The following is a 12,844-nucleotide window of genomic DNA, read 5'->3' on the forward strand; positions in this document are numbered from 1 at the left end:
GCCACGGGGGGGGCATGGGGGGCAAATTCCCCCAGTCAGAAGTCTTGCCCCCCTGTTGCACCCCACCCCCAGAAAAAACTCAAAATTACGAAAATTTCCACTTTTTACGGTAATTTTGCCCCCCGAAAAAAATGTCCTGGCGCCGCCACTGGAGCTGATTGGTATGTGCGGCCTGAGGAGGCTACGATTTGCGAATGGAATGTTAATAAATGCTTTTCCCCGTTGTTAACACTACCCCCCCCCCCCCCATCACCACCACATTTTTATACATAAAAGGTGCCCCTAAAATACGGGGTTAAATAAAAGCTAGAATCTTTACCTGTCAGTGTTAATTGCTCTCCCCGTTTCGCTCCCCCCCAAAAAAAAAACGTCGTTAACTCAAATTCTCCCACATACCCACACCCAGTTGTATTGAAACAAACCAAGATTTGTTTTGTAATGTTCACAATTACAAGAGAGCTTTAATCTTTATAATTATACAAACCACGTCAATATTTCAGGTATCAGCTGAACGGAGGCATCAATTTGAATGATGACCAATGGCATCATCTGACCATCACCTGGGATGGAACTAGTGGTCGAGCTCAAATGTATCACAGGGGTATTCTCAGTGGCTCCGGAAAGAATAGTCTTCTTGTGGGCAGCATTTCCGGTCAAGGACTTTTGATGATAGGCAATAACACAAATACGGGTATTATTTATAGTATAATAATAGTTAACATTAATCGATAATGACGATTGCGAAGTTTCAGTGTCGGTAAAAGTTAGGAGCCACAAAGTCTTTACTAAACTGTTCTCAAAGAATCTAACCGCAATTTTCACTGCTACCACACAATCATGATAGTTAAGTAAAAAGTCGCGCTCACACATGCTCACTTTTTCTTTCGCGTTTGGCCCAGACTCCCCTGAATTAACTTTGGGAAGGAGTTCGAGTATGTTTTACCGTCATACTCATAGCACTATACACCTGTATCCATTTAATACAGTAAAGAGAGACAAGAGAGGTTAAAGGCCTTGCCTAAGGGCACAACACAATAACACCACCGCCGGGGTTCGAACCCGTAACTCTCCGAATATGAGTCTGAGGCCGTACCGCTAGGCCACCGGGCCCTCATTATATGTACGTGGTGATTCACAGCTAGTGGTAGTGATTCTTAAACTTTTTTCAACCGATTTGATATTGCATGCATTTTTTGAAATTTTATAAACTTATCAATTATTCATAAACCGGGTGATTGCATGGACAAAAATGTAGAGCGGCTGATAGGCATAGCCCGCGGGCTGTAAAGATCTTCTATTAGTCTTACCGGTATTACCGTATAGGGTACATTACTTTATTACACTAATTATCCAAAGCATGATGATGATGATGATGATGATGATGATGATGATGATGATGATGATGATGATGATGATGATGATGATGAATGTAATAACAATAATAATAAAACGGAACAATGACTAATCACATTATTTTGTTGCTATTCAATAAACAGCGTCTTTTAATGGTTCCATCGGACACATTCACATGTGGCAATCAGTGCAGGACGTGTTTACCATCCAGGAGAAGGCTGCACAATGTGCCTCGTCCACGAATCCGGGAGATATTGTTGCACCACCTGATTTCTATACAACAAAGACGACATTAATAGAAGGCGTGACAATGCAAAGACCCTCCATGTGCGACGGTAGGTACATCCCGGTGCTTTACCGTGTGTGCATGGGTACTGCTTTTTATAAAATAATTCATGAATTTCCTTGTTATTTTTCTTTTGATAGCGGTGTAAACGTCGATATTGAATTTAGGCATCATGATGGACTCTAGACGTTTATTGTTGTTATTGAATTCATATATTCCTTCAAATTTATGGCAAATCCTTGTTTGTAGGTGTTTGTATATCACTGACACATTATATTACCTAATTAAATATGTATTATGTTGCTGTTAAAAGGGATTTCAACAACTATATCTTTACTATACTATTGTGCATATTGAACTTCTGTTAGATTATGCGAATTGCGGCAATGAGCCTTGTCAATCAGGCGGCACATGCGTTGAAGAAATAGGACGATATACCTGTCTTTGCCCGGAAGGATTCACTGGAGTAAATTGTGAAACCAACATCGATGATTGCGTAGACCATGACTGTCAGAATTCTATTCATTGCCTTGATGGCATTGCATCTTACGAATGTGTCTGCAATCTTAACTACACTGGACCATACTGCGAGACTCGCCGAGGTATGTTGCTATTGCAATGAGCCTTGCTTGCTCAAAATATTATAGTCGTAACCATGGAAGGAGAAAATGGTTGTTGTTGTTGTTGTCGTTTTAGAGGATCTTATTAACATATAATACATGCCATGTATTAGTAGTTTTTATTGTTTTGTAACAAATATTTAATTTGTGTTTTATCTGTCTATAATCAGTGTGTGATTCATTACCAATTGGTGACGACTCTCATATCATCACCAACTGTACTGGAGACGGAAGTATGGTCGATAAAGTGTGCTACCTCACTTGTGACGAAGGATATGGTATAAGTCTATTTACACATGGAAATGAATACAGATGTGGACCAAATACAACCTACGAATGGAATCAAAAAGATAATCTTATTTTAGATTCACTTTTCCTACCAAATTGCACAGGTAAGAAACAGATTTGATTTGGCTTTTTTTTCAATAGTTTTCAAGACAGAAAAAGGCAAATGTAGCCTGGGTGGGTGACAAGGCCAAAGAAAGAATTCAGAGTTCTGACGACTAGAAAGTGATGTGGGATGAGAACGGACAAGCACTTCCCGCCAAAATTAGTAATCACGTTAAGGAGACCTGGCATCACCATCTACTCACCAGCAGAAGAGAATATGACACAAGCAAACTACAGAAAAAGTGCAAATATGAAGAACAAGAAGCAAGGCTCAAAGGCTCTCAAATAGAAGTCGGATCCAGAGGCTTCATCAATGAGACACTGTAAACTTGCTTCAAATTCCTGGACCTGCTAAATGAGGAAGTAAAGAAGGCATAAGACACTATATCAAGAGTGGCGTTACGAGCTACCTATATGTTGTGGCTGGCGAGAAATAACGAAACGTTAATGAAGTTGGGAATTAGTCACACCATACATTCCTCTTGTTGAAGAAGACCAGGAAGATATGCCAACAGTTCATCCAATTTAAAGGCTAGAATCTTGTATCAGTGACCTTGAACGGTGCATGCACTTTCTTCAAAGGATTCCAGCTTGTAGTCCGGCCCTATGGACTCTATCCCAAGAGACTATAGAGGTCAAGAAGGGCAATAACTTGACACGCTGGTGTTTAATGCCTCCCATTAACTGTTCCTAGCCGTTAGTATCTTCAGCCAGACCAGGATCTTCTACTACCCCTGAATAACGTTCAGTAAAAGGCATAAAACATCGAATTTGTTTCCTGTAGTTGGCTTAAAAACCTAAATTCAAATTGAGGTTTTTGTTAAATCATTTTCCAGAGTCAGGATGTAGGTATCATTATGCCTCAAATCACTTATTGTCGAATCTGTGCAGAGAAGGTTTAATATGAAAATTAAAAGTAAGATCAAATTACTATATACCTGATCCATGAACTGTGTCTTTTTAAATACTTTCATGTTAAAGATTAATTTCAGATTACGTGCATTTTAATCTATTGGGTTAAGGAAAAAGTTAATCTTAAGATGTGACTTTTAATTCACATCAAGATGATTATAATTATTGTTATTATTATTTAGAAATAGAACTGTTTCAAAAAATGTTTAACAAAAACAACATTTCCAGAAATATTACTGCAAACTATACATGATTTCAATGATGTACTCTTCAATAATTCAACAAGTCTAATCCTTCTTGGACATGTAGGATACCCATTCCTTCAGTTAAAATGTATTTTTCGATACCGTCTATTACAGATCTTGGTTTACCCAGTGACATAGAGGTTGAAGTGTCTATGAACTACACGAATGTTAACTGCAGCTCCGATGGTGGAAACACCAAAGCCGCATTTCGACAAACTATTGCTGATAAAGCACGGAAACTTCCATGTGTCAAGGAGGGTTCTTGTGAAGTGGGTACCCCAGAAGTTGAAGGGTGCGAAGCAAGGTACGACGGAGGACGTAGTAAACGGAGTGTTCCTGATCGCAGCGATGTTAAGGTCAAAGTTAAGATACAACGTTTGATCGTGAGCAATGGTAAGTACGTTTTGTTATAAGTTTTTTCAAGCATATATATCTTAGATTTTTGTGACATGTTCATATTGTGTAGCTTATCAATGGATAGCTACTTTTACAATGATACCAAATTTGAAACAGTCACCATTTTCACCGCTGAGTACGTTTTGTGAATGTAGTGGGGCCTCAAACAAAATGTGCCAAATTGACCATTATTCTATGCAAGCTGCAATCCCATATCTTCACAAGATGACTACGCTCGCCCCCACAGATCCAGGGTAGACAACGACTACCTACAGGATATTAGAGTAGAGAGAATGGAATGGCCTGCTATCAGCCCAGACCTCAATCCGATTGAACACTTGTCAGCTTGGTCGTGCTGTGCGTGCCAGAGTAGCCGATGCAACAAATGCAACATTGAATGACCTGCGACAAATCCGGGTTCAATAATGGAATGCCATCCACAGCAACGTGTGACCAGGCTGGTGAGCAGCATGAGGAGGAGGTGCCTGGCTGTTGTGGCTGCCCATGGCTTGTCCACTCGTCATCTTGGAGGATTGCATTAGGTTCCAGATTGTGAAGATATGGGATTACAGCTTGCTGCATAGAATAATTATGGTCAATTTGGCACATTGTGTTTGAGGCCCCACTACATTCACAAAACGTACTCAGCGGTAAAAATGGTGATTGTTTCAAATGTGATGTTATTGTAAAGGGGAATAAAGTAGCTATCCATTGCTATGCAACACGATATGAACATGTCATAAATAATTTGAGATATATATAGATGCTTGAAAAATCTTTCCAAACTTTTGTTGTTGAGGAGTTTATTTTACATGTCTTAATTTTAATGTATTGTGGTCCTTTTTTGTTGTTTTGATCCCTGGAAGAACATCGGATTATTTGCATTACCCACTGGATGAGTAATCCAGGTTAAAGAGGAAATTAAACAAAGCAAAACAAAAAAATGAAAATATTCAAGAAAATGCGTGTAATATCATGTCAAGGTATTTTGTTAAAATAATAATAACCAACAATGGTGATTTTTGTCATAATTGTTGTTAGAATTTATTGACACATCATTTTACCACTTTGTTACTCAGCAAAACGTTGTTATCAACTTCGAAAATGTCAAAATTACACAATAATTTTCGGATACAATGAATTATTTTAGATCCGGCAGGAAATCAGAATGACGAAGTGGATGAGGCTCTTACTGACTTAGAAGGCACCGTTACAGACTTTTTCAACCGCACTAGCAATGGTGACATGGGTGTAACAATAAATACCGTGGAATACGACGTGGATTTAAATAGCAGAAATATGGCAGGCAATTTCACGTGCCCCGAAGGCTCCGTCCAGAGTCAAAAGAGGGCACTGTGTGGTACGTAACTTACTATGTAACTATCAAGTAAAAGCCGTACAGATGATACGAATAAAATAGACCCCGCATTTGATTAAGAAACATATACTTCTTTATTAACTAGCTTTAAATCTGAAATGTCAGGGTCATTCTTTCTTTCTTTCTTTCCCCGCGTTACTTGTTGCAAAATTAACTTTGTAAGTAGCATTGACTTTTTCCTAAAAACCTCAAACCCTAAAACACATTTCCTTCATTCTTTCTCTTCTTCCTTTCCTTTGTTTCTTTTTTATTCTTTAACATCAGCTGTTGCCAATGCAAATGTGTAAGTAATGTAGTCTTCCCGTTTGCAGGGTATCTAATTCATTGTCATCTTTTACTTTTGTTTTAATAAAAGTACTACAAATAATGAACACTTATTATCTTCCTTTCTTTTTCCTGTTTCTTTTATTCTATGGTTTGAGTGGAGTAGGGTTAAACGGAACCCATCCAATCACGCACATTTCCCTAGAAACATTAATTTAACAACACATTTAAGGGTATCGATTTTCATTATCTAAATCAATATATTATTGAACAATAACACTTTGATGTTTTGCAAAAGTTTATTCTACAAATCATATACTTTGAAAACTTGCTTAATTTATTGGTGTAAACGAGTTATGTACGTTTCACAAAAGTGTTGTTTTTTCTGCCCTCTTTACAACATAACTCAAGAACCATAGGACTTACAAAAGTATATCTGTGATATTTGAATTCTTCTACACACTCGCTATGAAATGATTAATGCAATTTTTGCCAAAGCTCACTACCATTCGCAAGATGTAGTGAACTACCAAATTGCAACATTTTAAAACAGTTGCTAATCCTCTTACAATGTATCAAACTTTTTTATTGTTTTAGTTAAGTGTCAACGGGGAGCGTATTTCAATGCAGGGACTTGCCAATTATGTCCCCCTGGTTCCTATCAGGACAATTCAGGAAAGAGTTTCTGCTCGGCTTGTCCACCAAGAAGTACCAGTCCAAAGGGAGCTACTCGTATTACACAGTGCTTGTGTAAGTAAACAAAAAGTATTTTGATGAATCGCAAATTCCCTGCACACATTTTCTTTTCTTACCAGAATTAACATTGACTTACTTTGGCTTCCAAGAACTGCCGTAAGATTTGTTTGGTGCACGAACAATAACTTTTTGATCATCATGCCTGCTGCCCTAGGTTGGATGTTGGATCATGGCTCGTAGCTTAATACAAATTTCAACTTGCCCGCAAATTTCACAATATTTTAAGGACTATAATACAATCATGCACATTTTATTTCATTTAATAGGGCCATTATAAAGGGCAAAGTTCTACGTACACGGCTCAAATTCACAACTTGACAACCGTGAAACGATTCGCCCGACTAATAAACAGTAATTGCCAAAGAAACACCAAATTCAAGTAGAGGTTTTATACGGCCAGAGTATAAACTGGAGTCCATGGTGCATGTGTTAAATAAATAGTTTTTTGTCTCATTAAATAATTGACCCCAATTTTTAATTTAATTTCAGAAATGACGTTCTGGACTTCAAATGACGTGCTAGAATTATGCAACAATTTGCATTTCGCATCTGAGTTTGCAATCTGTTTATAAACATATTCAATGGTATCAAGCACAATCATAAGTCTACAATTATTGCAACTTTGGTGACCTGGCAGTACTATACTGACGTTCTAATGACATTATACTCTTATGTGTTGGTGTGCTAATGACAACCTTAACCTGGAGATGTACTAAATATTAGACTTAAGGTCAATTCTGATTACTTCATTCACAAAACCAGTATCTGAAATAGACGTTACAGCCATAATATACGATCTTTTAAACTGAGTTTGGTCAAATTAACCCAATTCGTTGTTTTTTAAAAGACAAAAGTTTGAATTAAAGTCTTAATTATGTTAAGCGGCTAAGATTGTATATGAGTTTTCTTTCATTTCATCTAATTATTTTGGCTTCAAATGACCAGAAAACTTTCCTGACAGTTGTTACTTATAATATTTTATAATATTTGGCAAATAATGGCAAAATTAAAATTTGACAAAAATCGTATATTAAGGCATTAAGCATACTCATTGTAATGCTCTACACAAAGATGGTGCTTTTGAGTAATGTAAAGAAGATACTTCAGTCAAATTCATATTTTGCTACACAGAGTAAGTGACTGCAATTTATTATAATAAAGATTAGATTAGATTACTCAGAAGACATGTATGTTTTACATGTTTTAAAACCCTTTAAAAGGGCTTACCTTCAAATAAGGTTGTTGTTGTTCTTTGTCAAATTATGTAGACAGACTATGGGTATGATTTCTCTATATTTTGTAAGTTATAGAAGATAATCTTGAGTGTTTATAATCTTAAATTATTATGCTACTGATAATAAGAACTGTATCATGTTTAAATATTAAAAACCGCGGCCCCGCTTTGCGACCAAAGACATAAGAAAAGAAATGGAGAAGAACCAAGTTAGCATAAAAAGTCGGTAAAACGCGAATTTATTACCTCAGAGTTGAGGCTTTCTGCTAAACTGGAATATGCTCTATTGAGATGTGGCTAAATAGAATTGTACTACACCTGCAATATGAAGTTTGGTTTGGTTGACTAAGTATTGTTAGTCGAGGCCGCCAAAAAGATCGATTTTCATTATCTAAATCAATACATTATTGAAAAATAACACCTTGATGTTTTGCGGAAGTTCATTCTACAAATCATATATTTTGAAACCTTGCTTGATTTTTTGTTAATGAGTTATGTATATTTTACAAAGGTGATGTTGTTTCAGCCCTCCTTACAACATAACTCAAGGGGCCTTCAAAAGTATATCTATGATATTTGAATTCTTCTACACGCTCGATATAAAATGATCAATGCATTTTTGCCGAAGCTCAAGGTTTATTACAACAATGCATATGGCAGCCAAAAGGCTGAATTACATACATGCTACAAAGAAATTGGCAACAACAAAACACAAAATATATCTTACATCAGCATGAAATCCAAAACGAAATCACATACAAACTAAAAATAACTGCAAACAAGCTAGCAAGAAATTATTGACCTGCTCCTGAAGCATCCTTGTTCCACAGCTGAACCATGTATGGGATGGGACTACGCGCGTATCTTTGAGTGCGCACCTTGGGTAAAGACAGGTGGTTAGAGTTTCGCAGGTTCCTACCAGTCTCCTTCCTGTAACCTGGAAGCCAGCTACGGAAGTCAGGATGCTCCAGGAGTTTGTTGGCAAACTTAAGACAGATTTGATCGCGACGTGATCTCAGCTCAGTCAATTTGCAACGTTCTAGAGGGGTTGGTACAATTTGTGACCCTACTTTTCATACCCGACTTTTCATACCCCACCTGACCCGACTTATTTTTAAAGTTTTGTTAGATATTCGCAGTTTATTCCGTTGGTAATCAAATATTAAGCAAATACCATACACATTTCCTTAATATTATTGATAAAGAACAGCGTTTTCAAGCATTTTCTCATCTCAAATTTCAAAGCCTCGTTCAGCCATATTTAGATACAAAATTGTGATTAGTATTGATGAGTTTTGAGCCCTGTGCAATTCTAATCGCCTGGACTAAGGGATTGTTCAGAAATACTTTGGGGGTGGCAAAATGGAGGGGTCAAAAAAGTTTTAGTCTCTAAAAAGGGGAGTCAAAAAAGTTTTATGTCTTCAAAAGGGGAGTCAAAAAAGTTTTTGCTCCTGATAGGGGAGGCGGAAAAAAAAAAGTTTTAACAAGAAAATACCAAAAGAACAAGAAGATACAACATTTCTTTTTGGAAGCTCAAGACTTTACATTTATCCAGTCTCTATAAGAAAAGAGTATATGTATATATTCCACTGATAATACCGGGTCAAAATGATGCAACCGACATTTTTTTCGTCTTTGCCCCGAAATTTATATTTTTCCACTGACCAAGAAAAATTTCGCCCCTGATAAACAAGTCTAAAGCACTAAAAATCTTGAGTATGTGCCCAGATGTTTCTCTCAATTTGTTATTTTTATTTAATTAGTGGTTCTAATAATGAAACATGAAAAAATTAGAATGCATACAATGAATTTAAACTTCATACAAGTCACCCTATAAAACTTGCATGTTTCAGTGTAGGAAAGGCCTATAAATTAAAAAAAATGAAGGAAGAGGGGGGTCAAAACTTTTGACTCCAATTTCCAAGTGCCCCGCCCCCCCCCCCCCAATGTTCTGAACACTCCCTAAACCTGGTTATAAAGTTTGCTCAAGCCAATCAATAAATGTTTGCTTAATCACAATGCATTGACCAATTAAGCCTTGATATGCTAACATGATTGAACTTGCTTGGAGCAACTGAGTGGTACACTGAAGTCAATACTCAATTAATCTCAAATGTTGGTAGCAGTGAAAGGGCTGAATAACATGCAATGACAATATTGACGTTTATAATGTCAACATGTGACAGACAGATATACTTCCTCATGAAAAGGTAACTTATGAACGACTGGTTTGGAGATTATGGCTGCGCACGAGGAAGGGCGATGTCCCGGGGGCGATGTTTATAAATAATAATTTCTAAATCATAATTTTTCACCAATTACACTGATTTAGCCTTTTCAATTCGGTAGACTTCATTTACACTTTATTTAGTATTCATTGAAATATCTAAAATGATTTATCATAACGATAAAAAGTTGGGTCAAGTGGGGTATGAAAAGTCGGGTATGAGAAGTAGGGTCACAAATTGTACCAACCCGTTCTGGAGCATCTTGATAAGATGTGTATTTGTAGCCCAGCATGATTTTGCATGCCCGTTTTTGGACGCGCTCCAGGGCGTAATGCTGCTGCTCAAGTCAAACCTGGATGCCACGCTGGAACAGCGTACTCAACAAGCGGTCTTATATTATAAAGCCTATGTAGATGGTTTTAAGGTCATCCAGATCTAGACCGAACCGCTTCAGCGTGGTGAGCATGAACAAACGCCCTGTAGCTCTTTTGATGATATCTGTAGTGTGCACATCCCATTTAAGATCATGAGTTATCTTCACACCCAAAATTTTGACACAATCAGTAGATTGCAATTCGACACCAGCAAGTGTCAGTGGTTGATGATCTGATTGAGTATGACAAAAATTAATATCCATGAACATGCATTTTTTTGGGTTTAATGTCATCTTATTGATGTTAGCCCATTGATCAAATAGATTCAAATTATCCTGGATACTAGATCTTTGATTGACAAAGGTGTTGTCAACAATAGTGAGATCATCCACGTATTTGAGCACCAGTTTGTTCTCATCTGTAGTTTGAGCAGCGTCATTAACCTGACAAACAAATGTGGCAGGGCCTGTAAGTGTGCCCTGGGGTACACCACCTGTAAGATTGAGCCATGCAGAAAGGCAGTCTTGATATCTAACACACTGAGACCTCTCTGAGAGAAAATTACAAATCCAGGGGATTATGCAAGATCTGGCTCCCATTTGAATTAACTTTGGGATAGCAATGTTGTGATCCACGCTGTGATCAAACGCCTTACTAAAATCTGTTATTGTAACTCTGGACATGCTTTTAGTATTTTCAGCGTGAGACAAAATATTATCTACAAGTCTAACAAGATAATGAGAGGTGGAATATTTCTTTCTGTTTCCAAATTGATTACTATCAATTTGAGGCTCAATGTCCTCCATTAGCCACCCAATAATGTACCATTCGCAATATGGTGTGAACTACCAAATTGCAACAGCTTAAAATAGTTACTAAACTTAGGGAGCGATCGTTATTTATGGCAGGGGGGGAATGGGTAAATTTAGGGGGGAACACGAAATTTTTTTTGTGGTCTTGAGGGGGGAACCTGAAATTTTTAGTTGAACCAGGAGGGGGGGATTGTTAAATTTTAAATGGAGAAAATGGGGAAAACAAGGGGAACGCGAAAATTTTGAGCGGACGCGAGGGGGAAACGCGAAATTTTTTGTCGATATTTTTGCCAAAACACCCATTCCCCCCCCTGCCGTAAATAACGATCGGTCCCTTAAAGGTTTGAAGAATCTGTGGGTGTTGGAGAGTATTTCGGTACCAAAATCTCAAAATGGCTAAAAGGTGAGGACAGAACTATGCTAGAAGAAAACGACAAAATAAATAAAATGCAAAGCCATGTCTGTTGTATATAGATATTTATTCTTTGTTCTTTCCTCTCTGTGAATCTAAAATGGATACATAATAATGCATGTAATTTTTTTCATGATGATTGAAAATAGAATACTTTAGTCATGCATAAAAATGTGCTGAAAATCTTTTAACATTCACAAGTGGGATAACACTATGTGTTACTTACATGCTAGCATACTACATGATTATCACAGACACCATGATTCAGGTTACAAACATGTAAACAAACTCATAATTTGCAATCAACATGTTTCATCTTATTTGTATAAACCTGTTTTCTGCAAACTCTTCAAACAAATCTGGTTAAAATGGTTTGAAATAATTCATTTTCGATACAATTTTGGATATTTTCTAGTTTGCCATGTAATAGCACATTACATGTAGAATTGTTCAAACACAGAAAACAAATGAGTAAGAAAAACACTTAGCTTTAACAGCTTGTCACTTTTACAAAAAAGTATATTTTGATTACAAAACTGTCTATCACAGGGTACACAGCCGTTTTTGGAATGTAAATCCAACACCCATATCACAATCATCATATTACTTTTATCATTTTATTTCTGGAACTCTCTAGAAACCCTGGTTTATCTTACAGGGAATTTGAGACATAATTCAACTATTGTTCTAAGAGTCTTGTATTCACTGAACTGAGTGCAAATATGTGACAAAAATCATTGATGGTAATTATTTTACTAATAATACCTACAAGCAGCTGAAAAGCAATATTTGAATTCCTCAAAATTTTTACGATAAAATCCATTTCTTAATTTTCACATAGCAACTGTGAGTCTGTGAAGTATTAATATATCCTAAAAAGGTCCTGAAATATCTTCCACAAAATGACTACCCATAGGGCAGGATAAGAGGAGATGCATTTGACATCCCATTACAGTGTTTATGAAAACCCTGTTTCGGATTCGCACCTGGTATTGATTACAGAACCCTATATGCAAGTCCTAAATGTACCAAGTTAGTTTGACCACGTTATTGAAAATGATGTTGGGGGTGGGGGTGTGTAGGTGCATTTGTTTTCACCGACAAACATGGACCCACCTATGACATTTCACTCATAAAGTGTGGCCCCACAGCAACTGTGGACATCCACGGTCGTAAGAAAGCAG

The 12,844-nt window shown here is 37.1% G+C and overlaps 1 protein-coding gene across 1 annotated transcript in view; it reads left to right on the plus strand.

The window, feature by feature from the left end:
• LOC140154783 (uncharacterized) overlaps nt 1-8,291 on the plus strand; it is a 53,658-nt gene extending 45,367 nt beyond the window's left edge. Inside the window, exons 41-48 of the mRNA XM_072177350.1 lie at nt 501-691; nt 1,497-1,688; nt 2,008-2,241; nt 2,430-2,651; nt 3,921-4,199; nt 5,353-5,562; nt 6,442-6,594; nt 7,090-8,291. Of these exons, the coding sequence (XP_072033451.1) occupies nt 501-691; nt 1,497-1,688; nt 2,008-2,241; nt 2,430-2,651; nt 3,921-4,199; nt 5,353-5,562; nt 6,442-6,594; nt 7,090-7,091 (1,483 nt within the window). The 3' untranslated portion in view covers nt 7,092-8,291. The remainder of the gene's footprint in view (nt 1-500; nt 692-1,496; nt 1,689-2,007; nt 2,242-2,429; nt 2,652-3,920; nt 4,200-5,352; nt 5,563-6,441; nt 6,595-7,089) is intronic.
• Nucleotides 8,292-12,844: the final 4,553 nt, after the last annotated feature.

Source organism: Amphiura filiformis, chromosome 6, assembly GCF_039555335.1.
Source record: "Amphiura filiformis chromosome 6, Afil_fr2py, whole genome shotgun sequence".
Lineage (NCBI taxonomy): Eukaryota > Metazoa > Echinodermata > Ophiuroidea > Amphilepidida > Amphiuridae > Amphiura > Amphiura filiformis.